The sequence below is a fragment of the Pelecanus crispus genome, chromosome 1 (assembly GCF_030463565.1).
Source record: "Pelecanus crispus isolate bPelCri1 chromosome 1, bPelCri1.pri, whole genome shotgun sequence".
Classification (NCBI taxonomy): Eukaryota; Metazoa; Chordata; class Aves; order Pelecaniformes; family Pelecanidae; genus Pelecanus; species Pelecanus crispus.
Genome location: NC_134643.1, coordinates 103,987,737 through 104,013,657, shown reverse-complemented (window position 1 = coordinate 104,013,657; position 25,921 = coordinate 103,987,737). Strand labels below are relative to the sequence as shown.

The following is a 25,921-nucleotide window of genomic DNA, read 5'->3' as shown; positions in this document are numbered from 1 at the left end:
GAACAGACACAACAAGATCAGTCTTTACTTCTTTCACCAAGGATTGATGAAAGGGTATTTGTTACTTCCATATGTGTATTCCAGAATCAAATATTGAGTCAGCAGGGAGACATGCAAAGAAATTCCACCACTGAACAGTTTTACTAAATATTATTTTTAATGAAGATATCCATGACATGTTGTATTCCAGCAAACCAGTTTTCAAGTTACAAGACTGAAGGCACATATTTGTGAATCCATGGTGCAAAATTTGACACTTTTGTGTAGACACCAGGGAAATTTGGTCTTCCACATCCATAACCCCAGCTGACAATGCCAGTCAAAAACCATTTTCCATCTCTGTTGCTTTGACATGACAATGGTCCACCGGAATCACCCTAAAAAGAATATATTAAGTCATATGTGTTTACAATACAAATTATTAAAACTGGGACAAAATTCCACAGAAGATATTTTGCCTGAGTAATTCCAACAGCGATTATATTTTCCCATTCACACAGTTCAAACCATCAGATAGTCAAGAGGTTGTTTTTTTGGTTTTTTGGTTTTTTTTTTGAAGCAGATGGGATTGCCCAGTTGTACTAAAATCTGCGCTTTCACAAAAGAGAGGGCTAGCACTCACTCTTTGAAGACAATAATAATGATATTACATTTCATGAACTAGGCTTAAAATTCACAATTAACTTCTGAGCCTCAAACTTACAGCTAACTCCAAAATCTGCTACTTAATATGCACGTCCATTTATAGATTACACACCTAAGGACTCCAAAAAACAGTAAGCTTTGTTAAAAAATTAAAAATTAAAATACAGTTACGGTATTTAATAATGATAACTTCTTTCAAATGAAAAATAAATGGAAACAGATTAGATCCCTCAGTTGATTTGGGGTTTTTTTAATTAAGAAGGAAAAAACCGAAGTGTTGTCCTATAGTAGATACAAGCCAGCAGGTAATCTTTAGGTGCACACAATGCATTTTTAATTAGGGCAGCTGAAGTCGGTTATAGACTTCAAAGTGTTATACAGCATGGCATAACTCCATAATACAGGAAAATGCAAATAGTGCTCTTCTGTTATATGGTATTCTTGTAGAGATGTATTGGCAGACATTCAGGAAAAAAAAAAAAATTGCCACCGTTTTGGGAAAATCTCTTGGACCACGCTTATACTTTCTTGTAAGACTGCTGTAGACACAACCTCTCTGAAACACACAGCTGGTATCAAATTCAACTGTACCAAAGCATTGAATGCAATAAAGGATTTCCAAAGGCCAAAGATGAGTTGGTTACACTTAATTGTTTTGCAAGACAAGTACCTTCCTTCTAGGCATATATTTTGTTAGAGCTAGCAAATTATTTGCTTTAACTTTATAGGATCTTAGGATATGCAGGTTGGCAGAGATATCAGGAGATTATCTAAGTCAAGTCAGCTGCTGTTCAAAGCAGGATTATCTTAAATCTTTAACAATTTTGTGAGGCAATTCAACTTAGAAGATCATTTTTTTCATCCTTGACAATTAAGATTTTGCATTTAGGGAGTCACATTTTCAACTTTTTTGTTTAATTCCTGGGGCAAAAGAAAAGTGGAACACCAGCATTTTTCACAAAACAGACATCCCACATTTTGATCAGCTCCAAGAACTGCCAGACACAGACACACATCATTCGTCCTTACAGAAATACAGCCAAAAGGCCTGTAAATTATACCTTTCCTTGGCTATATCTTGAGTGGCCAGACAGATAACTGGAGAAACAAATTCTCCAGTTAGTGAAAATGAGGCTTAAAGTCAATGGTCTCTCTAATATCTAAAAAGCAGCTGGTGCATTATACTCCCTCAGAAAGCCCTCAGACATTGCTTGCCCTGAGAGTCATTGTGGTGTCTCTCACTTTTATGTAGACCAGTGAAAGCTAGAACATCTTGAGGATTCCAGATCTCCATCATAAAAAAAAAAAAATAGTAGTTTTACTACTGTTTTAGCAGTAAATATATATATATGGTTTATGTAAGTTCTATATAAAATAATGTAGCATGTATTATATAACATAATACAAAATAAGATATATTATATTTCTATATATTTTGTGTATATATATATAGTTTTACTACTATTGACTAGAAGTAAATTCAGAACTTCACGCTTATTATCTCTCAGCATTTCCAGATCAGTTTTATTATACATTTGAAAATTTATGCCTAGTTGTCTGCATCTCATCAGATAGCCCTGTAGTTCCAAGTTGGGAGGGAGAGAGGGAGGGATCCTGAAAAGAGACAAGCTAGTTTCTCAGCTTTTTCTTCAATCAAGAGACTCTTGTACCAAAAATTGCCTGACTTCAACTTGTTATTTGGACTTGCAAATTGACTGGCCCTTGGCCTGCAACTGAAACTTAGTGATGTTATTCATATACATAAAGCAGCAAAACTCTGAAAATACCCATATGACAGATTTGCTGATAGAGAAATTCTTACATTGCTGTTTTGCAAAACTGAAACGCATGGACCACAAAGTGGTTTGCCAGTCAGTTCTTATATCTCATCATGCAGCAATGAAAGACAAGATAAACTCTATGCAAGGTGTGCTAAGATACATACTTTGCACCCATCTCTTTTCCCAGACATTAGTCCAGCACAAAACATCCTAGCTGTGATAATCCCATATGTGGAATGACATGATGTTTGGTCAATAATTTCTACCTCTGCTTTCTGAAGAATTGCTGAACCTTCATCACCTGAAAAACAAATTGAAAGAAGGATGATTCAACAGAGCTTAGCATTTTACTCATCTATTGAAAGGCAAAACAAGAAGTCTTCAGAAAATATCCACAGATACTTTTGACCTCCAAGTTATTCCAGATTCCAAACAACTAACTGCAACAGCACAGAAAACCACTTAAGTGTTAGGCATTTATGTAACGTGATCTTAGACCTTTGGCCACACCAGATACAATGGCATAACCACTAGGGTTGGCCAAAAAGTTTTTTTCTAATGCCTTTTGAAAAATGTCTCAAGATTTCTTAATTTGTTCCTTTTTTTTTTTTTTTTAAAGGAATCAGGATTTTACAAAGGTATTTGGATCATCACAAGACAGATTTGCAATTACGGTGGTGTCTCTGAAGGGGCTGGATCCAAAATTAAAAGTATGAGTCAGAGTTACAGAATGCAAATCACTCTTTTGGCAGCATAAAGACATATCTCAAATTTGGCCCTCTCTGTCTGAAAATTTTGCTAAAATACCTCTTCTCAGTAAAAGACATACTTCTGGAAAAACAGAATTAAATGGAATTGTCCCCTCCTTTCAATACGACAGCTCCAATAATATCACCAAGTGATCCTCTCAAAATCTGGATATAACCAAAGAACCTTCACCAACCTACTCAAATATGCAAGTGCTGGTTCACATCATGAAACCTTGTTTCAGAATTTGATAAAGCTTCTATGTAATAAAGTATACTTAGAAGATTGATTTGGCAATCAAATTGTGTAAACCAATGAAGGGAAAAGAGGGGAACAGGGAAAAGAAATCCCTTCTTTTTGGGGCATCACATTTCTCTTTCAAATATCAGCTGTTAAATTGCACGGGTGACTAGCCAGTAGTCCAAAGAGAGACACTGCACCACACCACACGTCCGTACCGCCATCCTCTCCTGGTAAGGTGTTTTGCACTTGGTTCGCAACCATATATTCTCTCACAGCTATTATAGAGAGGCTAAATGTCATTTGGCAGGTGGTAACTGTGTCTGTGAACATCAAGTCAAAATGCTGGAGGTTAACTACCTGTTTCTGCCTCGCACCAAGCATTTGCCTCTCGTATTTTCCGCTGAGAGTGGCGGGGTGGCTGGGCCGGCATGGTGCTGGCAGCCCTGAGAGGGCAGGCAAGGCCGGGCCAGAGCAGCCCTGCAGGTGCAGACAAACCGCTGGGCCAGGCCTGTGCTGGCAGACCCGGGGCTTGGCGCAGTGGCAGTTACATGATTTATGGCGAGGGAAGCCATCACACCTACACTTATACTGGAAGGACTTTAGGAAAGCAGCCACAAGAGGGGCAGAAGGTACCAGCATTTGCACGAGGGAAGATGCAGCTCAGGACAAGGTGGTGGGAGAGCCAGGCCTACCCCTGCCATGGGGCAGCCTGCCATTACAGGGGCGGCCATTTTGTCAATGGGGTGGCCATTTTGTTAAGCTGCACCCCAAGGACAAAGCTGGCACCTCACAGCTGGGGTTGGCACCACAGGGCTGTTCAGCATACAGAGGCTGCAAGCAGGAGGAGGAAGACTTAAGAGCTTCATCTTCCTGCGGCAAGCAGCAAAGGGTCCATTTAGGTGTGCTAACACACCTCCAAGAGTAACAAAGAGGAAAACCAAATACCATGTTATTTCAGAGTAAGCGTAGCTCCCTGCAAGTCTTAGCTAACAACACGAGCAGAAAGGTCTTCCAGATCCACAGGACCAGCAGCCAATTTTCCTAAGCATATGAAGGTACATGCATGCAGGAACCTACTTCCATAGGACAGTAAATTCAAAACATGATTTTCTGTATAACTCAGCCATGCAACAAAAAGCAGGTGTCCTCTGCACACACCCACAGCTGTGAAGGCTGCTGTTTACCTGGGAACAAAATTAGCTCAACCAAAGCTACAAAACTCACCTGTTTCCTGCTTTTGGCCCCAACCTGTTATCCAGCACTTGTCACCACTGCGGACTTTGTGTGAAAAGGGAGGCACACAGATCGGCTGTATGACATGGCTCATCTTGTCTGGCCACGGGTTGCTCAGCTGCAGCAGTGCAATGTCATAGTCGTAGTTCCTGCTGTTGTAGTATTCATGGACAATGATCCGCCTCACCGCAGATACAAACTTTGCACGGCTTTGCGTTTGCATCCCCAGGTGAGCACGCCATGCTCTGGGGTCAGCCAGCCTGGTTGGGAGCAAACAAACAAGCCATCTCTTTTAAAAATACCCCAAAACACCCCCCAGCAGCAGGGCAGATGAAAGATGAGTGCACATCCCACCTCAGTGTGGTTCAAACCCTGGAAGATAAAGGTGTTTGGGGATGCTGAATGATGTTTGGGACAGAGTTAGGAGGAAAACTGCTTACTTGCTCCCTTGAAAGCAGTGAGCTGCAGACACAAGCCATTCTTTTGATATCACTGATGCCCCACAGTAAGCAGCTCCCACAAAATGGAGGCTGACCTGCCAGGGCCATTCACCTTCCTCAGCGTTCGTACCGCCTACAATCCGAGAGATGGGATTGCTGCTCTTGCTGCTGCCACAATCTGCAAGGGAGATTTCAGGTTATAATCTCCATCCCCAGTGCTTTCCTTTAACGAGAGTGCTTCCCACATAGGGCATGAAAGGATCTTGCACTTTGAAGTGTTTTGAGATCTATTTCCTTGTCCTGCTCTAATCAGAAAACTTCTCTATTTGGCTACTCTATCCCTGAAACAAGAGGTGACTCCATAAAAAAGGAATTGGCCTGGAAAACTTAATAAGTTTCTTTTCTAGCTCTGCTGCAGAAATTGACCTCTAAATATTTCTTGTGCCAGAAATGTCAAAGGATCCATTGATTTAATAAGCATCAAAATGAATATATAAAGAGAGACAATCCTTCATCTCTTTGTAATACTGTCAGCCCTGAACTGAAAGGAGTCCATCGGGAAGGAAGGAAGCTCATCATCATCAGGACACTTATTTCTTGACAAAACTGTGGGAATGATACAAGAAAAATGTTTATAGGAGCAGCCACATATGTGGAGTTTGGTAATTTATTATTTTAGAAACAAGGTGGTCCAATCATTATTTACATGGAAACAACTGAAAGTCTGAAATGTTATATACTACTAACCCACAGGTGAAGAAGTCATGTCTCAGCACAAAAAGCTGCATGCTGTGATTTGAAGAGAAATGGAGAAAGACCCCTATGTAGGGCCTCATGCCCATCCCCAGTGCACGCACATAAAGCCTGTGCTCAGGAGTTTTAGTCCCACACTCCCACGCATAGGTGTTAACGGTTCTGGGCACTTTCCAGCACTCAGCCAAAGAGTCAAAAGCAGCATTAATGTTTCCAAACACAAGTAGGCATATAGCTAGTCTTTTAAGATGTCCTACTGGATTCCAAGGCAGGTGCTGGCAGATTTGACATATAAGTAGTGTGCCAGAAACAGCTGAAGGCCAGACAAAATACCTGAGAATATTCAGTTTAAGCAGCTAATCCTATCCCCATTTCACTGCTACTGCAGTAACCATCACCTGTTCACTTTACAGCAAAACAAACTGAAAAGCTTGGTCAGGGGTTACTTTAGGAAGATTTGAGACTAGAACCTAGCTTGATACTACAAAATATTGGGGTCTTCACCATCCAGAAGAGTCAGAGAAATGAAAAATTTATGGTTTTTATCTCATTGCAGCTGTGTCACTCCTGAAGTCCAAATACAGTCTGACTCCAACAGAAGCAGCCAAGTTCACTCTGCAGTTAACCCTGCTTCCCTGCTCCTTAGCATAGCTACAATAAGCATCACAGCTCACTAAGACTCCCCATAACAGTAAGCTCACCCTCCCACAAGAACTTAGGAAATTCTTCAACCAGATCTGAAGTAAACTGATAAGTGATCGTTACCCCGCAATCACTGAGAGGACGCAATAAAAACTCAATACCCGCTGCATGAGTTGTATTCACTCCAAAACAGGAAGAAATAAAGGGCTTTATTGTGTAAAAAGTTCAAAGTTCAAAAAGATGAACATTTGAGAAGGACTTACTGCAGCTGCTTTCATCACTTCCATCAATACAGTCCACAGTCCCATCACACTTTGCGTTTTGTTTCCTAATGCAAATGTTATTCCTGCACTTAAATGTGTGGTTGGTGCAAGGAATACCTGAAATAGTTGTGGGGGGAAAAAAACCAAATGAAACCACTATTGGCTCAGCTTAACATGTGAAGACATGTCTGCACACATAAAAGATTCATACATGTATTAATAGATAGGAGGGAACATAGCAAAAGAGCACTTTGGCTGGCATGGTTTAAACTAATCTCTGTTAGTTTTATATATATATATACTCTGTTAGAATAAACTGTTTAAGTAGAACGGCATTTATACTAAGGCTTGCATCAAGTTGGCTGAGTCTGAACAAAGATTTCCTCCTATCCTTTCCCATAGCACTAATGAATATGGATATAGTAATGAAAACTTATCCCTAGAGCAAGTGTCAGGCTAAAAAGAGAAAACATCCAGTACTCTGGAAAGAAGCCCTCCTTTATATTTCAGTATTAAATATGAAATCAAAGATAGTAGTGAAAGCAGTCTTACTATTTGTATTCAGTTAAACTGCAGCCCCAACCTTGGCGTTTTCATATTTCCCTGTAGCTCCCAATAAATGAGACCATTCAAAGCCAATCTATTTTTCTTGTCAACACACAGAAGTATCCTGTAACCACTTACACAGACTGCCTAGTGAAGCAGGTCAAAAAACATTACTTTTCTTTTAAAAAAGTTACTTGCAGCACTTCCCAGTTGTGCTCCCTTTCATATGTCATGGTGTCCATTTATTCTACGAAGTTAAAGAAATGGCTGACTCAAAACTTTCATGTGCCTGATGCTAAATTTATAGCTTCCATAGAAATTTGAACATATTAACCTTATAACCCTGAAAACTACTCCAGAGAAACTATCATTTTTATAGTTATTTTACAGATGGTAAAACAGATCCAGGAAATAATTTGCACATACTATGCTTCAAAGAGATAAAATCTGGGATTCAAGCTTTAAACCCCTAGATCCCCATCCTGCACCTAGAGTACTTAATTCTTCTGCCAGTATTTTGCTGAAACAGATGTTCATGAGCTCATTGAAAAGAAACAGTTTAAAATTAATAACAACTTGTTTATAAGGATATCAGAAAACTGAACAGAATTATATAGCCTAAGTTAGATTTGATAGTGCCTCTTAACTCTTCGAATATGGCATTCAGTATTCAAGTCAGACTGGATAGATGATAGAAGAGAGAAAAAAAAAAAAATCAAGAGAGTAGTCTTACTGTGGGTGCAGTTCTGCTCATCTTTTCCATTCTCACAATCACTTACTCCATTGCAGGCAAGCAGGTTATCCTGTACTGCAAAGCTGGAGTTGCAGTTCCACTCAGGGAAAACTTTAAAAACATGAGTCAAATCAGCTACAGAAGCATGCTTGTAATGCTAACACTAGTTTTCTGACTATGCCCAGCTACCACTTTCATAGCTTTACTCAACGGTACAAGGATGAGTATGAGTGCCACATTACGCATGGAGAAAATAAAGCACAAAAGAGTTCAGTGACCTGTCCCAGTTCACACATTGCTCCAAGTGGAATGGCCCAAGTTCTAACCCTCTTTCACCATGGACATTTACTATCATTCTTATCTACTCTATGCACCACAATTTGTCAGTCCCCAAGGAAAATAAAGTAACTAATCTCAAAATAGAACAAAACTTTATAATTAACAGCATTTATCACATGAGGAAAAACTAAAATATAGCCTATTACAGCTATTTTTGCACATCTAACTTACTTTCGCATGCTTTCCAGTGCCATACCTTCTTCATTCCTAGTTTCATACCTTGCTAATTAACTAGGAATTAAGCACTCAAGAGACTGACATCTGTAGATGTATCTGGAGATACAAAGGAAGCTGGAAACATCTTTTTTATTTCACCTTGTTTCAGCAGCCTTCTAAGACTAGAGAATACATTCACTGAATTTTCCAGTCAAGATCTCTAGTAAGTGAATACAAACCACAAAAGAGTTCATCGCTTTCATCGAAGCAGTTGTTTATCCCATCACAGCGCTGCATCTGCTGGATGCATAAGCCAGTAGAACACTTGAAGTGTCCAGGTGGACATGCTGGAGGGGAAAAAAAAAAGAAAAGAAACAAAAACAAACAAAAACCAAAACCACACCCAACAGAAAAAAAAAGCCCAAATCCTTAAGTTTCCTTTTCCCAAATATTGCCAGCTCATTTCAATTTACAGTCACTAAGCTGTTCTAAGGAATGATAAAGTTGATCTAATTTTGATAGTCTGCATGCACTGCCAGCACTTAAATTGAGTTCCGATGTTGAAAACCAGGATTTAAAAAAGAAATAAAAACATCTCTAAAGTTCCAGTTCAGCTGTTACTGCAATATGTACTGCAGGCTCTACACTAGGACTGGACCAAATCAGCCAGTGTTTTATGGTGCAACACAAGACAGCTTAGAATGCCACCGTCTTTTAAAGGACAGCCTCACTTTCAATAACCAAAATTTGCAAGCACTTTGCAACTTTGGTTAGCAACATGTATTGAGGTGACTTATGAATTACATAACTGTTTGCCTTTTAAAATTAAAATGAAATCATGAAGTTACCATCTTTTTACATACTCCACATACATGCAATGTAAAAATGCTCTAATGTGACAAGTAGCTATAACTAGAAACCATTGCTTGTTCACGACTTGCATGAATATGTAAGATTAACACAGGGGATAAAGTATCAGTAAACAGTTGTCTATTTCAGGACTTGAAAAAACTCACAGTCAGTAGACTATTTTATCAACTTTTTAAGATGTCTTTTCAGCTCAGACTTCTACTTGCACACAAAGTATGTTAACTGATGGAAACACTGGAATAAGCAGTTGGTTATTCGGTACCCTCTGTTCATTACCTGGAAGTCTTTGTAGTAACAGAAATATTGCAAACAAAACCTTGGGGGTGAAAACAAGCAGGAACAGCAGACTTCAGTTGACTGCACCATGGCCATAGCCACACAAGAAGCTTTAAGGACGGTGCAGAAGAGAGCAGACTGTGTACGTACAGGAAACCAGAGCATGCTGCACATGCCCACAAACCTTAGCTGCATAGCCTTGATGAGCTCTTTGCTTGCTAGTCACCTGACTTAGTAAGATTTGAAAAGAAAATGAACAAAAATGCAACAGAGAATTTCCTGCGTAAATGTGATTAAGTCCTACTGGACCTGAAAAATGCTGCTTCACAGGTCTGAAATGCAAAGATGGGTTGAAAAAGATAAAATCCATCTTACGCTGGCTGATGTTATAGCTCCCATACTCCACCAGAAGTGGCTTCTCCGAGACCTTTGAACTGCACTGAAGCTCGATGTTGACAGCAGAACTTGCAATGTGGAAGACTGTTTGGTGATCAACATAATAACCGCAGTACCTAAAAGCGTTCAATGCAGTTCTAGAGCAGCCTTCACATCAAAATTGCCTTACGTACAATTTAAATGTCAACATCACTAAAATTCAGCAACACAGTCAGCTGCCATACTATAATTAAGAACAAAAATCTGAAACAGTACCCAAATTCCCCAAAATGCTGGTCATAATCCTTCATGATCACACACATTAAGCAGAATGTTTTGCGGGAAAGTTTAGAGGAACAGAGATGTAATGAAGAAATTTATCAAGACGAACAGGGGTCTTTATGTCATCACTTCTGATATCTGTTTTCAAAACATTTGGATTCTTAGAAAGACTTAAGTAAATTTGGTGGGAGGGGAAATGTCAGCACAGTGGAGAGCAAGTTTAGCTGCTCTGATTTTGAGGATTGCCCCTAAAGAGAGTGCACAAAGGTACTGGGATAAAATTGGTCCAATTACTTTGGAGACTGAGTAGAATAAGATTTAGGGAAACTGAAAATATTTCTGAGTAGTCACCCAGCCTTCATCTACCATTAACATTCTGGAATTTTACCTTTGAAAGTCATGTCTTCAAATGACTAGTCTAGATTAAAAAAAAAAATCCCTTGCATGCACATCTACTTTAAGCTGCCATTTTGGCAAGAAGCTTCCTTGGACTTCTGCCTAGGTGTCACTTAGAGAAACCTAAATGCTCCCTGATGTCAGCAAACATTTAATCCACCCATTGCTAATGCATTTCTATTGTCCCTCTCACTAAAGATGCCCAAGTTGTTGCAACTGGCATTTAGATGCTACTCTAGCTGGGCGGGGGGGGACAGGACACCAAACAAACAAAACCCCAAAAAACCTTGTTAACAGGCAGAGGTTGCTGGATCATGATTTAAAAACTAGAGACAGTTTTAAATGTAGTAAACCAGTGAACATTGACAAGTGCAGGTTGTTCTAGAAGTGGAAATAAGGACTCTCCTCTATTCCACTAAAACACCCCAAAAAAGCAGCACTTAGGAAAAAATATCTGGCTTTAAGACTCCTGTCGAGAAAAGTACTTATCAGTCTAAATAGATTTAAGAGCAGAAGCAGCTGTATTGACTCTTAGTTCACTTGGCACACACACTTGCTGTTAGAATGAACTTGAAGGGCACGCAAATGGATTATTGTATTGTTAAATGGACTAATGGGCTATGATCCAGAGGTAAATATTTTCCTTGTTTATTTTGGCAACACCAGGCATTGCACCAGGACTACTCTTCATGTCAGTGAATGCAGGGAAATTGGCAGTGATTTCTATGTGGATAGATGTTGCCTGGTGTCCTGTGCACCCCACCGAAGCATGCCATAGGGAATGGCCATGCTCATTCATGTGTTTCCATATGTGCTTTTTTTCACCCTATGAAAATGAAACATCCTTTTAACAGATCTAGGAGATTCTGTTCCAGCAATGTGAAAAATAAACAAACAAAACAATTAAAAAAAGAGACTTCTCTTACACATCCTGAAAACAGATGCAAAGAACAGAGTTCATGTAATAGCTTTCTACTATAGTAAAGGTAATTGTCAAAAAAAAAAAAAAAAAAAATCAGGGATAAGAGTGACGAGTGAAGACTTGCTGCTACAGGAAGTCTCATTCTCACTCATTTTAGTGTATCTGTCATCAACGTTCCCAACCTAGAACAGCCTGCCAAAGCCCATACCAAAATGCCACCTAACCATCTGAGTCCCCTCAGTTAGCCCACAGACATTTTCTACATTTCTCCTTCTGTCAACAACTTAGACAACTTCCCTCCAACAAACCTTAGCACCATTTTAAAAAAAAAATGCAGGCTGCATTGACCACTTCTTAGCCACATAAAATGACCTCATCTCGGCAGAAGCAGAGGAAGCTTCTGCCCATCTGTGGAAGAGCTGAGACAGCTACATGAAAGAAGCTATCTCCTGTACACAGTGAGAAATGCCATACGCTTGTGGGATTTGTAAGATAGAGCTACAGATCCTTGGGAGCCTTCTACTGGTGTTTAACTAGCCATTTCTCCAGATTTATTTAAAAACTGCTTTTTCATATAGAGAATTCTTACAATATGAACCCATCATTGTTTTTTTTCCTCCATATCTTGCCTTTATTTGATTCATATCTCAGCCACCCCTACTATCTCAAATCTTTCCAGTTCTGTCATAAAAAGAACGCCAAAAAACCCCAAACACACCAGATGTTGTCTGTTTTGACTGGTGTTTTTGTGTGCCCATCTAGTCCAGCAACCAATTCCCATCAAGGCACAACTTTAGGAGCTTCAGAAAAACTCAATTTTCTCTAAGTACAACATGGTATCAAAGAACAGGGAAAGTTTTTTCTCCTCTCTGTAATTATTTCAGTTACACTCCTAAAGGCCTGGCTGACTTTGCTTAGTTTCTTAGCAAGTTCAGAAATTCAGTTTCAAGTCTGACCTTACTGAGGTTTCCATTTGAACAAGGTTTAAAAAAAATCAAAAAGATTCCAACATCCTAAATCTAACCTTGCTTCATCTGCCAGTGATTGAAAGAGGACTTAAAAAAATTGAGGAAAAAATGGGTGGACAAGATGCATGGGAAAGCAGCAGTATTTTCATAACAAAATAGCAGCAATATTTTAATAAAAAAAAAAAAAAAACTCTTAAGAAATACAGTGGTACCTTGGCAGCCAATCTGTGTGGTCTCTCTTTCAGGAGTCAGTGACTCGAATGCAGAAGCAATTACTCTTCTGTTCCCAATAATCTGATTGTAATAGCTTTCACTGAGAAGTTAATTAGGTTTGGTGTCCTCATGAGCAATCATGGAATTAAGTTACACTTAAAAGGGTTTTAACAGACGTCGTTCAATGGTCCCAGAAAACCCAGAATTATTTTAGCATTCACAGGACATCCACCTTCATCCAGGTCTTCCCATTTCTTTCTCTCCAGAGAGTACCAAAGGCTCTTGTTTTCATCTTTCTGGTACTTTTCAATGGAAAACTTTTTTATATGTATATATATTTTACAAAGATTCAGTTACATCATCAGCCAAAGTGAAAGAATGGTAAGAGACACCAGCGAAGTATTTCTGTCTTTGTGGAAACTCTCTGAGCAAGCTGCAATAGTGATGGGAAAGTTTACTTTGGTAGTTAGTTTAATAACCCCTGCAGAAGTACTTACATGTGTTCATTAATTTTCCACCATCCTCGTTCACAGCCTTTAATATTCTTCTCGCTGATGGTATAGTTATGAAACTTCAGAGCTATACCAAGGTTCTTCTGTGGAGTCTGTTGTGAACAAGAAAGACAGTGCAAGCGGTCACCTTTTTCCTTTTGTGGACATAAGTCTCAAGACTTTTGTGTACTATCTCAGCAATTACAGTGCTTGGCAATGCCATGTTTTGGGAGCTGTGCTGACTTTGCCAGCTCAACAGCCAACACTTGAGACACCTGCCAGCTATTCAGTCTTGAGTAAAAGCAAAGGTCGGCAAAGCCCCACCACAGCTGTAGGTTTTTTCCCCCTCTAGCCAACAGTCCTTTCATCTTCAAAAAGCCACTGGCCATAGAAAGCAGCATTTGTATCAAGATCAAAGCACTCAAATGCATCCAAATTTACTTGTGTAGGGACACACAGCCCCAGCAGATTGTTAGCTAAAATACTGCACTGAATGCCTGTGTTGCCTTTGTAATGCTAGGAGTTTTTTCTGCCACAATATTGTAGTCTTCTGCTAGCACCTGCTCAGCCAAGCATTCTTTAGCATTTTACCAAAGATTTTTAAGCCCAGCAGTACTATGAGTGTTCATAATGAATTAAAATTTCCTTTATTGAAAGGAACAGAACCTTTTTGCAAGACAAGGCAATGTTCCTTTAAAAACAAGGGCTAGTTCAGGACAAGAATCCAGATATGGAGATTTTTCTCCTTCCGTCTTACAGAAAACATGATTTGGGAAATGAGGGAAGTTTCAACATTGAACTACTGGGAAATTAAACTGTTTTGAGAAATAAATCTTGGGGGTTGCCCATGTTAAGTGTCCAGAAATTTTTCCCTCAGAAGTCCAGGGTGAATTGAAGACCTGAAAGTTTAACAAAAAAGTAATCGCCTTAGCTTTCTAGAAGAGGAAGAGGTTGTAGGTCATGGCTAGCTGGACTCCATTGGAATTGGTGTGATTCAACATAGGCAACCACTAGCTCAAACAGATATAAGTAGCACGAGCAGAAAGATGGGTAACCAGTGGACTGCATTGTATCCATTGCTAGATTCTTTAGAGAGGAAAACACTAATGGGAAACCATAAGTCAAAGATGATGTTTTAGCAGCATCAATAGGGAAATACTAATGCCATCAGACAAGGCATGACAAAAGTATTTTAAACAGATGTGAACTTTCAGTTGTTTGCTTTCAGGCAAGTACCTGAAAAGATGCAGAAAAAGGATACCAAGAAAAACAGTCTGTGGGATTGTACGGATAGGACAGAACATCTCAGAAGACAAAAATTCAATTTATCAAGCATAACAAAATAGACTGAGAAGAGATATCAGAGAAACAGTAGTAATAACTAGGTTAGAGGACTCTTTTGTACATATTTTTTCCCCAAATTTTTGGGGGTGGGAAGAGGGGAATAAAAACCAGTCATGTCTTACATTCTCTGCTGTGAAGCAATTATGCAGGCTAAACATGAAAACTTAGCTCTTCATCTTTATAATAGGACAGCTTAGGAACTATGTTCTCTTCATTAAGAATAAGTGCACAGGGACAAAAAAAAAAAAAAAAAAAGAACAGAAAAAACCCAACACAAGAAACCTGAGCACAGCCAGCTATTCAGCTATGTCGTTTCTATAAACCGCCACATCTGTAAGGATGCAGGTTACGTGCTACACAATGGTTTCTTCTATACTTACAGGTTCCATGTGCCCAAAACACACAACAGTGCCTAAGAGAGAAAGAGATTCATGTTACCTGGAAGTTCCATGCACAAAGGCATTTTGGAGGATAATAACTTGGGTAATAGGGACTTGTGATTCTCCCTTCATAGCCAATTTTCTCTTTTGTCACTATTGCTTTTCCACACCCTAGGGAAAAAAGTGAGGCAAAAGTTGGTGAACCTTAATATATTTCCAGCAAAGCTATTCAGTGGGCTAAGCACCCAAATTTATCAGAAGTCTTCCACTGCAAAACAAGGCAGCCTAGGAATTGTATTTATCTGAGTTCAAGCTGTAAAAAGATAACCTTCCCAATGATGCAGACAGACACACAAGGGATGTAAAAATCTAGAAATGCTTGCTGGGCTCTGCAGGACCAGGAGAAAACACTGTGAAGTTATGTATTGGTTATTTCACTGAAGGCAGTTCTGCAAACAAGTGTCAGTGAAGTGTTGCACATCAATACATCCCCACCACAGTAGCACATGAGGATCTCCAGTCTTAAAATGCAGACAGTTAGAAGAGAAATGGACAACGTGCTAATCTGATCAGCCTCCTGGAAGCCAAAACTTCGTTTTCTAACTGCTTAATGGATTTAGAGAATTCATTAAAAACAAAACACACACACACAGAAACCAACAAAGAAAACCCAGCCCTGAATTTAAACCAACCAACCAAACAAAAATAACAGCCCTGAATTTAAAGTTACTTATGATGGAGGAGTTATCACATGCTTTTATCACATGCTTTTAGGATGGTATTTTAATGCTCAATTACTCTCAACATGGAAAATATGCAGCATCTTTTTGAGCAGCTTGAATTTCCTTGCATTGGAATGTGTTAGATTTTTCTCCTTGTGCTACTAGCGTCATGTTCCTTGTACTATTTGTGATTATGATCTAACCACTTCTTAAAGCTTAAAGCGATAAAAAGCAGATGATGGACTTGACGCATAAACATAACTGACTCCTTTGCATTAATGAGGAGGCAAGGACCGACAGAAAATGCAGACAGAGCTGCTGAAGTTTTGTTTTCTTGAAAGTATTTTTAGTGCCAAACTCCTTCCACCTTTAACACTATCACCGAGTCCCAAACCAGGAGAGAGGGCAGAGCAGTGCTACACCTGGAATAACAACTCCATCTGCTGGCACATTGCATTCCTGACCAACCAAATTCAGTCAGTGCTGCTTTCAGTCTTCTCCATATTTTAATCTGCACAGATTAAAGTAATCAAGAGGACGGCAGACACTCAGTGATGCGGAGGAGATGAAGGAGAGACAGGCATGTAGAAAAAAAGAAACTGAAATACAGGAGTCATTATCCATAGCCATGAACATGACAGCCACTTTGGGATCTTAGACAGAAAGAATACAGTAAACACATTTCCAAACACAGAACAAACCTACTTTCTTGTGTAATGACCTCAAAATATCCATGGAATTCCTTCTGTTCCTTTACTTGTGCTGCCTTAAAAGTTATCAGCATGAGATTATTTGTGGACACAAGTGACACCAATGAATTGACTGATTCACAAGCTCTGAGGGGGAAGAAAGGAGAGTACATACATAAGCAATCAGTAAAAAAACAAACACCAAAACAAAAACTCAACACATTGTTCTCATTCTGTGGATAAGTTTTCCACTGGTGCAGAGCTTACCTATTTCAAAGCCTAGTAAAAACTCTATGCTTTTAAACACAAAAGAGCCTGTTACAAGGCCAGTTAGAAACTCAGTATTGGAAAGTCACTTCTTACAAAAAAAGAAAGAAATTGCATACATGAAAAGGAAGACAGAACGGCTAGCTCTAGGAAATAATACTGACTTTCAGCCTCACTCCAAGCAAAAATGAATGAAGCCAATAGTAAAGAAAAGCTTGTAGAAAGAGAAAATTTACTTTACTAGACCAACAGATTTAGCTTGGGGTTGGACAGTGGGAAAGACAAGCAAGTTATTCTTCAAGTCAGAAATTAAGAACCTGAGTCAATCAACTAGTCTCATAAAAAAAGTTACCTTCCATATGCATTACCTAGCAGATATCCTCAGTCCTCTACAGATACTAACAAGTGAACACCGTCTGCTTTTTTATAGACAAGTTAGTGAGTGATTCAGATTACTAGAGGACAGCTCTTGAAGGGAACTGAAAAGCCAATGCCCTTTTTTTGAGGCTTATACACACACTGACAGGCCAGAGAAAACAATTTCAGGGTCAAAAGAGTGACCTCTTCATGTACATGATGGAGGTGATGTCTTCACCTTTTGGTATGGCAGAGCCCTGTGGAATTAGTGGAAAAATCCCCAAACAAGCCTACTGTATCATTAAAGAGACCAAAAAAAAAAAAAAAATTTTAAAAATAGTCCATATCCCTCAACCCATCAGAACTTCAATTCTAGATTTTAATAACCCTCTAATAACCCTCTAAACTATTCAAATAGAGCAGCTAAAAAAAGTGCTGAACTGGCAAGTGGCGGAAAGTATCCAAAGAATCACAAGACTTAGTTTTAGATACTTCAGTCTTCATATGAAGAGCACTAATCTTCATATGGAAGAAGAGTTTGCTTAGGGGAGGAAATTTTGATGTTTTATTTTAGCTAGCATCTGTTTCCTGATAAGAAACAGAAAATTCCACCCAGTAATGTGTGAACTTCTCATAGTTCTACAGCTAGGTGAAGCTGCACTCCAGTTGAAGAATAAAGAAGAACTTTAAAAATATTTAACTTTTCTTTCATTATGGAGATCAACTTCTCCACTTTTGTAAAAAAAAGTATTTTGCCAGGTGTTGTGTGTATAATGCACGACAATCAGAGTATTTTTAACAAACCAAATGAAAATCCACTAATAATGCAGTTGACAAATCTACAGAAAAAAACCCCAAATGACTGTCCATGAATTCACAATGAAAATTTATACTCACCGGTACAGTATCTTATGTTTGATTGGCATCAGAGAGTCATAAACGGTTAACGAGTCAGTGATGCAGTTATCTGCTTCAATCTGAAGGGATACTAATGAAAGACGAATAAGATGGCCAACCGATGCAATCAGCTTAAAATAGCAGATTGTTCCCCCCGAGGTAGCATGGATATCCAGAGGCAAGTGCTTATGTAGGTGATCAGCATACAGATCATACATACAATTTGTTCCTGTGGAAATGTCACTTTTTCAACACTGGACTCTCACTACAAAACTGTTAATCCTCATGGAGCACAAACCAAAAAATCCTGAAAATAATTTTAAACTATAGCAACATATTAAAGCATAACTAAATGTGGAAACAAAGTAGTCTATGCTACTCTTTGTTTGTGTCTTAGTTACAAGTCTGTGGTCAAGGAAAAACCTATTCATAAAACTACAGAACATCACAAACAGTGCTGTAAATAAGTCCTTGTAGGGTATTTGCACAAAAGCACCGCCATTTTGTACAACAGGCATTCGCCGTTAGAGATCTGTGGAGCTCCCAGCAGATAAAGTACTTAAATAATTGTTCACCGGGAAATATTCATCAAGGCAGAAATCAACTGCTCACCCCTACAGATATCAGGATATTTATAATAAATAAAATAAAAACAAAATAAAAATCAAGCTACATTTTTGTATTACTCTGGGTTTTTTAGATTATTGTTCAAACATCAGGCTTCTCAATGTTTTATTGTGAAGTGAGCTGCAAGTGCTGCCACTAAATTCAGATTCACCAATTCGTTCAGGCTGGAAGGGATGCTACGACCTTTCTTGTTGAATGTCCTGCTCAAAGCAGGGTCAAAATTTATTCAGACCAGGAGTTTGTTCTGTCAAGTCTTGAAAACTTTTGCAGCACTAGAAGTCACTTAGAAATGGAAGTACCATGAAATGTAAACGATATAGCCTAGCCTACAAAACACTTTTATTTAAAAAAAAAAAAAAAGCTGTGCCATAATTTAGATAAGAATCACCAGAAAATTACCCTACTTGCATCCAATTAAGCTGAAACAACTGTTGCTTTCAAGTCAAACATATTGAGGTCTTTATTTTAATTCAATATTGCAACTCCCAGTCAGCAAAAAGCTTAGGGATTTTTTTGTTTAGTCATATCTAAAACTCTTAACATAGCTCTTTGAAAAGTAAGAAGGAGGAAAATGCAAATTAGGGAGAATAAAATCCAAAATAAATATTTGCATTAATTTCTGTCTCTTAAAAAGACAAGTCTCTGAAATAGTTACTATCACGGAACACCAATTAAAACACTGTGAACGTTCATTATCAACTGTTGACTCAAATTAAATGTTGGCCTTTTAACCAGCAGCTAATCAAGACAGGAAGTGGCAAGCTTTGTCTGACTTCCATATCTAATTTACAATCTTGAAACTAATGTTATGAATGTTCATTAACAATCTGTAAGGGTCACATACCGTTCAACTGAATTACGGTTATAACTATTTCAAGCTTTGGTTGAGCCATTGTTCCTCCTTCTTCCTTCTTGTTCTTATCTCTTCCCAATAACATTCTTTTTATAATAGTTATTTGTGCTTATTGACTCACCCCTAGCAAAGGCAGCTTTGATCATAATCTTTAGAATTATGTGACTGCCATTATTTCTACTAAGTAGTTTAGAATGTGACGAGCTCACTGCTGGTGAGGAGCATGGTGCAGAGATTTCAGAGCTAGCTCTGGAACTAGAAGTAATGCACGCCAAAGCTGGATACAGTCTTTACCTAAACAGGCCCTGCATAGCCAGATAACACGGCAATGGAAGTAGAGGTTCAGCTGTTGAGAATGACAAGTCCCTTCTCCAACCCATTCTTCAGTACATCTGCACTCCAGTGCTGTGCCTGAACTAATAACTAGGTGCATCTTCATACCAAAGTAACTTCATTGCTCTCAAAATACAACCAAGCGATGAACCTGCCTTGTATGCTGTTGCATTGGCATTTTAACCTCTGCACCGTATTCTATAGTCCTAAGCAGATGCACTCAAAGTACCCCAACAAATGAAACTGCACCAATATAAGACTTCCACAACTCCTGTGGCAATCCATCTTGTTGTTCCCCTGCAACTTCATTGCACACCAGCACTGTGCTTCTCATAGATACCAGTTGCCACCTGTGGTTGACTACATTGTAAGTCCCTCGAAGAAGAGAATATGGCAGGTCACCCTTCTCCCTTTGTGTGAAAGATACCATACAAGCCCTAAAAAAAGCCTTAGAATCAATATTTGTGTTGCAGTGTTCTTATTTTCTTGTCCTTTAGGGAATGCACTCTGGAATAAATTGAAACATAAGATCTGACTGTACTAATTCCTCTGCCCTGGAACACTGAACTGGGAGATGAAATTGCTATACACATGAACATCAATGCACAAAATTCTTTTCTATAATTAAAATTCATGTAAGGAGACGTGACAAAGGCTAATATTGCTATGCTTCGCAGTTTAAGTCAGGAAAGATTTTGAGCAAACGAATGCTGTAGCAAACTTGACTTGAATTTTGAGAAATTATGGGCCAATATCAATCTAAGCATTGCAACCCATGGCCTGTGACCCAAAATCCACCTGTGGACAGCAGTACTAGGAGACCTTGACTTGGCTGCACTGACAAAAGTAATTGTTGAATTCTGAGAAAGCATGCAAGCTAAAACCTTGCAAAGACAACAGAAGTAGAAATCACAGATAGAAATGTAATTGTTCAAATAGTACAAGTTAATGTCTCAAAAAAGACAAACACAGACATGGAAAGGTATAAAGCTCTTTATACTGAAAGGGTGCAACTACACAAGATGAAAAGTAAACCTGTGTCAGAGGAACAAGGGAGGCCAACACATTCCTATCTGATTGACAACTGCTGGCCCAGCAGAGACTTATCAGGTGTCTGAATCAAAGGTGTTTGGCATACTATTGTTTAGTCGAGTAGCACTTTCTTTCTAGGTACCTACTCCACATACTAGCAAACATAGATGCATTATACTTTTAAATTGCTTTTAAAGTCTCTGCATGCTGCCACAGAACTCTACTGGGGGGTTTACAACATGAAAGCAAGCAGGTGTGTAAGTAGTGTCTCCTATAACCCTGGCAAAACTGAACTGCTTAAACTAATTTCCATCAGGGAATTCATTCAAAAGAAAAACTCATTAACCTTGGAGAAAAGGGAGTAAAGGAGGATAAAGGATGGACAAAAGCATTGCTCTTGTTTATCTCAAAAGCCAATAAATGGATTTAAATTCCGTACTGCCCAGTTTAGAAAAGCTTAATCTTCTCTTCAACACAGAGTGAATAGCAAACAACTAACCGACTGAGTTTATTTCCTACCATGCCACCAGGTACATCTAAAAAATTTACCAGTCAGACTAAAGGCAAATAATTTCTGTATTTGTGGCATGCAAGACTCTTGGCCACTCTTACAGCAACTCAGGACATAAATTTAAGGCTGAATTTAACCCACTTAAATTAACACTGAACGGTATCTTTAAGTCTAAGACATGAACTAAAAGCTTCGTCACGTCTCCTCTGCCAGGAAGATGCCAAAATGGTGAATTACCTGTTCCTGTTGTTGACCAATAATCTGACCGAAGACCTGCTGCACAGAAAGAGCGTTGTGTGAGTCTTCTCATTTGCCCAAAATCCAGAATTCAGGGTTTAATTCAATCACACTTCTTTAATCATAACACTAAACTCAACAAGGGAGGCTGCCCAAGCCACCTTCATTTCTACAAATTCTGCAAGCAGCTTTGGAGGTATCATGTCCCCAGACATCTTAGAGCCTGAGGCAAGAAGAGATTATGTCAATTAAGCAGTCAAATTTAATTGAAGGACTGAGACAGAGGTACACAGGAGGTTATCTTCTCACCCTTGGCCAGAAAGTCTTTTTCAGCTTTCATTTGTTCAAATGAAGCTTGTTCTGTCCTTTGATCATAGAGCTGAAAATCATACAATGTTTTGGAGCTAATTACATTAAAAAAGATACTTGAATCCTACATTGCTAATTTCTTCCCCAGATAGGAATGGCACAGGAGTTGTTTAAAGAATGGGCAGCTTTATAATCTGTTTCTTAATCTTTAATAAAGGGGTGACAAGAACCTCATTTTCAATGGAGGAGCTAAAGTTTGATCCATGTGGAAAGCTTAACCCTTCATCTTTTTATAATTTTAAAGTCACAGACTAACCCAAATCTGAGCTGGCTACAAGGTGTCAAGCTTAACTCCTGAATTTGAACATAAGCACTCCAAGTAAAGGAAGTTTTGCAATCGGTGTTCACAGGGATACTTCGTACCTTGATTTGAACCCAAATATTTTTTTGTTTTTATTTTCATTTTCCTCCCCCCCCCCCCCCCCCCCCATGTTAGTATTAGAAGCTAAAGGTGGTGGATAAATATTTTGGTTTATTTATAGAATTTGCTACTGCAAGATAAAAATATTTGCTTCACAAAGTATTTCCTCAAGGATATAGGTATGTGCTAATACTAACCACTTAGTACAATGGAGTCCATGTCGACTGCAAGGCCCTGAAGACTTCCCACTGAGGTCCGGTTAATGATACTTGTCTGAATGGAATCCTTTAAAATGGCAGCCACACAATCCTCACACAGCACTTGGCCTTTCGTCTGTGGTACCACAAATACTATCCAGAAATGAATAAGGAGACCTCCGTTGTTGTTGTTACTGAAATAAAAAGGTCCTACAGATTACCATCATGTTGAAAGTTTTCTGAAGACTAGACTCTCAACAAAAGCTTCTGAAGTACAAATTTAGAAGAGTATGACTTATTTCCATCTTGCCTTGTTGCTTTGACACACTGAATGTCTGTCCTGGTTTCGGCTGGGATAGAGTTCATTTTCTTCCTAGTAGCAGGCATAGTGCTGTGTTTTGGATTTAGAATGAGAAGAATGCTGATAACACACTGATGGTTTAGTTGTTGCTAAGTACTGCTTATGCTAGTCAAGGACTCTTCAGCTTCCCATGCTCTGCCAGGGGCACAAGAAACTGGGAGGGGGCACAGCCAGGATAGTTGATCCAAACTGACCAAAGGGCTATTCCATACCATATGACGTCATGCTCAGTATATAAACTGAGGGGGGGGGGGGGTTGGCCGGGGAGCCGCGGTCGCTGCTCGGGCACTGTCTAGGTATCAGTCAGCGGGTGATGAGCAATTGCATTGTGCATCACTTGCTTTGTATATTACTATTATTATTATCATCATTATGATATTGTTATTATTATCATTACTGTTTTACTTTATTTCAATTATTAAACTGTTCTTATCTCAACCCAGGAGTGTTTCTCACTCTTACTCCTCCGATTCTCTCCCCCATCCCATCGGGGTAGGGGGAGTGAGCGAGTGGCTGCGTGGTGCTTAGTTGCTGGCTGGGGCTAAACCACGACAATGTATTTTCTCAAAAAAAAAAAAAAAAAAAACCCAACCAAAAACACCAAAACAAACAAAAGAACCCCCCCCAAAACACCACAAAATGCCAAAACACACTCCTCACACCCAGTTGGGGATCTTCACTAGGCTGACTTCCTGAGGGCTCCTGACTTTTGAGATCTATGGAAATCATCATCATATCTACTTGAATTAGAGCTGGATTATCTCCTAAAGATCATTGGATTGGAATAACTAATCCTTTAGCATTAATTGCATATATAATACTACAGTAAATGTACTTTATTGCAGTATAGGGATTTACCCCTTCTTCTGTCAATAGAAAACAGTTTTATACCAATAACATTACTCATAAAATATGCACAACTTGGTCAATAATACAGAGTTGTGCTCTAACAGCATGTTTAAGTGGTTAAAATTCTGTATAACCTATCAGCCAAAGCATCACCAAACCTCTTTAGGGACACTATTTCTGTTTACCTCAGATTATACTCCTGGCAGACGAGGAACTGCTTACATGACTTTAGTTTGCCCTTACTTTTGTGAAATGAATTGGTACAGGTTATAAATATATTTTGCTATTGGTACAAGTGCATAGCAAAGATATTAAATCATAACCACCAAAAATAGGCTTCTTTTGTGGGCTCATTACATTATATACTACCCAGCAGAAATACAATTACATTAACCACAGTTTTACCTGACTTCTGAAACTACGGACTGCTTATAAAATTTGGAGAAAGAGGAAGCTGTGTAGACGAAGTTCATCTGAAAGAGAAAGTATTAAGCCAATGAAGATCTAGCATTTCTGAAAATCAGCCATACCTAGAGATATTATATGCCTAGGCTTTCCTAGAAATATCTTTTTTTCCCACCAAGAACATACAATCTGCACACATTTCCAGACATACAGCAGCCAAGCTAGGCAGAGCAGCAGACATGAACAAACCAGCTCTGCAATGTACCCATAAGAAGTCCAATATTCGCAGGGAACATCATATCTTCTGCCCATGGTCAGCTGACGTGTACAGCAATGCTTTTTCCAAATAAATGAGTTTTGAAAAGAGTGCACATTCTTTGCCCAGCAAATCCCATAGAGGGCTTCCCTATCCTGATGTTGAAACTTAGGGCCAGTCTTCAGGAAATAAGCATGTACTTTTTGTGTGTTGTTACTGAGATGCAGTTAACAGCACATATCAGAGCTTTTTCCACACAATCACAGAGATACTGAGATTGGAAGGGGCCTCTAGAGAGCATCTAGTCTAACCCCTCTGCTCAAAGCAGGATCAACTACACCGGGTTCCTCAGGCCCATATCCAGTTGCATATATCCAAGAATGGAGACTCCACAGCATCTCTGGACAACCTGTTCCAATGTTTGATCACCTTCACAGTTAAACATTTTTTTCTAATGCTTATATGGAATTTTCTTGCATTTCAATTCAATTTGTGTCTATTTTCTTCACTAACGGCTTAGTATTAACACATTTATTTCCAATACACAGTGTAATTAATTTCATGCTGTGGGACTGCCTTTGGGGAAAGCAAGCTCTCAGTTCCGCCAGTTCTCTTTGTATGCGTGTGATGATACCAGCGTGACAATAAATAACCTTCATTCCTCTTGTTCAGAGGCACACTTCTAAAGCCACAAGGTGGCATGTCCCTCAAGCTGTTCAGACCTCATCCTGCTGCTTAATGGTTAAAATTAATGCCCAAGGGGCTGTAACAGATTATTTTGAAGCAAAAGCTGTAAAAGTCACACTAACATTAGTCCCTAACTTTTAGCGTTTGACAAAAGAAGTTTGAACAATTATTTTAAGGGCCTAAATAAAATGGGTGGAGCTCAATCTTTCTCCAGATTAGGCTACAAGAGATTTTATGTATTACTGTTACTATCAAAGGGAAAAGGAGCCCATCTTGATAGGGTCTTCCACTATCATTCTGGGGGTCTCTGGGCCAGGAGTCATAAAGAATTGTTTCAAGGAGAAAAACAAAAAAAACCCTGAATTCCCTACATCCCTACTAGCAATTTTAGTCAACAGTCACATCACCAAGAAGTGCAGTTTCAGCAATGTAAAATCCTTCAGTGAGTTCAGGCAAAGTTTACAGGCAAAAAAGAAATTTCCAAGTTACATTCAAGTAGGAGGTGGTGACGTTGGCAGTTCACACCTGCTGTCACCTCTCTCCACTCTGTGTGACAACAGCAGGATGCTCTGGGACAAAAGCAAAATACAGGGCTCACAGCAGGTTAGAGCTGCTCCATGGAGAGTGGGGGAAGGACACGTCCTGCGCTGGTTGTCTGTCACCCCTGCCTGAAAGCACTTCAGTCCCTCATGTGCAGGACTGGGAAAACTAGACCGTCTGCTTTCAAGTCTTTTGTTATCCACCTTTGGGGGCAAGGGGGTGGGGTGGGGCAAAGGGAAGAGTCATCCCTCTTATCAGGAAAACAGGAACATGAGTTCATATTACAAGATGAAAAAAACTTAGCAATTATACAAGAATCTCTTGGTTGAATCT

At 39.2% G+C, this 25,921-nt stretch overlaps 1 protein-coding gene across 1 annotated transcript; it reads right to left on the bottom strand.

Moving 5' to 3' along the window:
• Nucleotides 1-206: 206 nt before the first annotated feature.
• TMPRSS7 (transmembrane serine protease 7) lies at nt 207-24,173 on the bottom strand. The gene is made up of 15 exons (XM_075719833.1): nt 24,106-24,173; nt 22,491-22,684; nt 21,564-21,602; nt 17,971-18,199; nt 16,466-16,596; nt 15,097-15,209; nt 13,321-13,427; nt 10,043-10,179; nt 8,761-8,868; nt 8,027-8,137; nt 6,744-6,864; nt 5,090-5,257; nt 4,641-4,909; nt 2,591-2,727; nt 207-377 (listed from the first exon to the last, which is right to left on the bottom strand). The coding sequence occupies exons 1-15, from the start codon at nt 24,171-24,173 to the stop codon at nt 207-209; spliced, it is 2,103 nt and encodes a 700-aa protein (XP_075575948.1).
• Nucleotides 24,174-25,921: the final 1,748 nt, after the last annotated feature.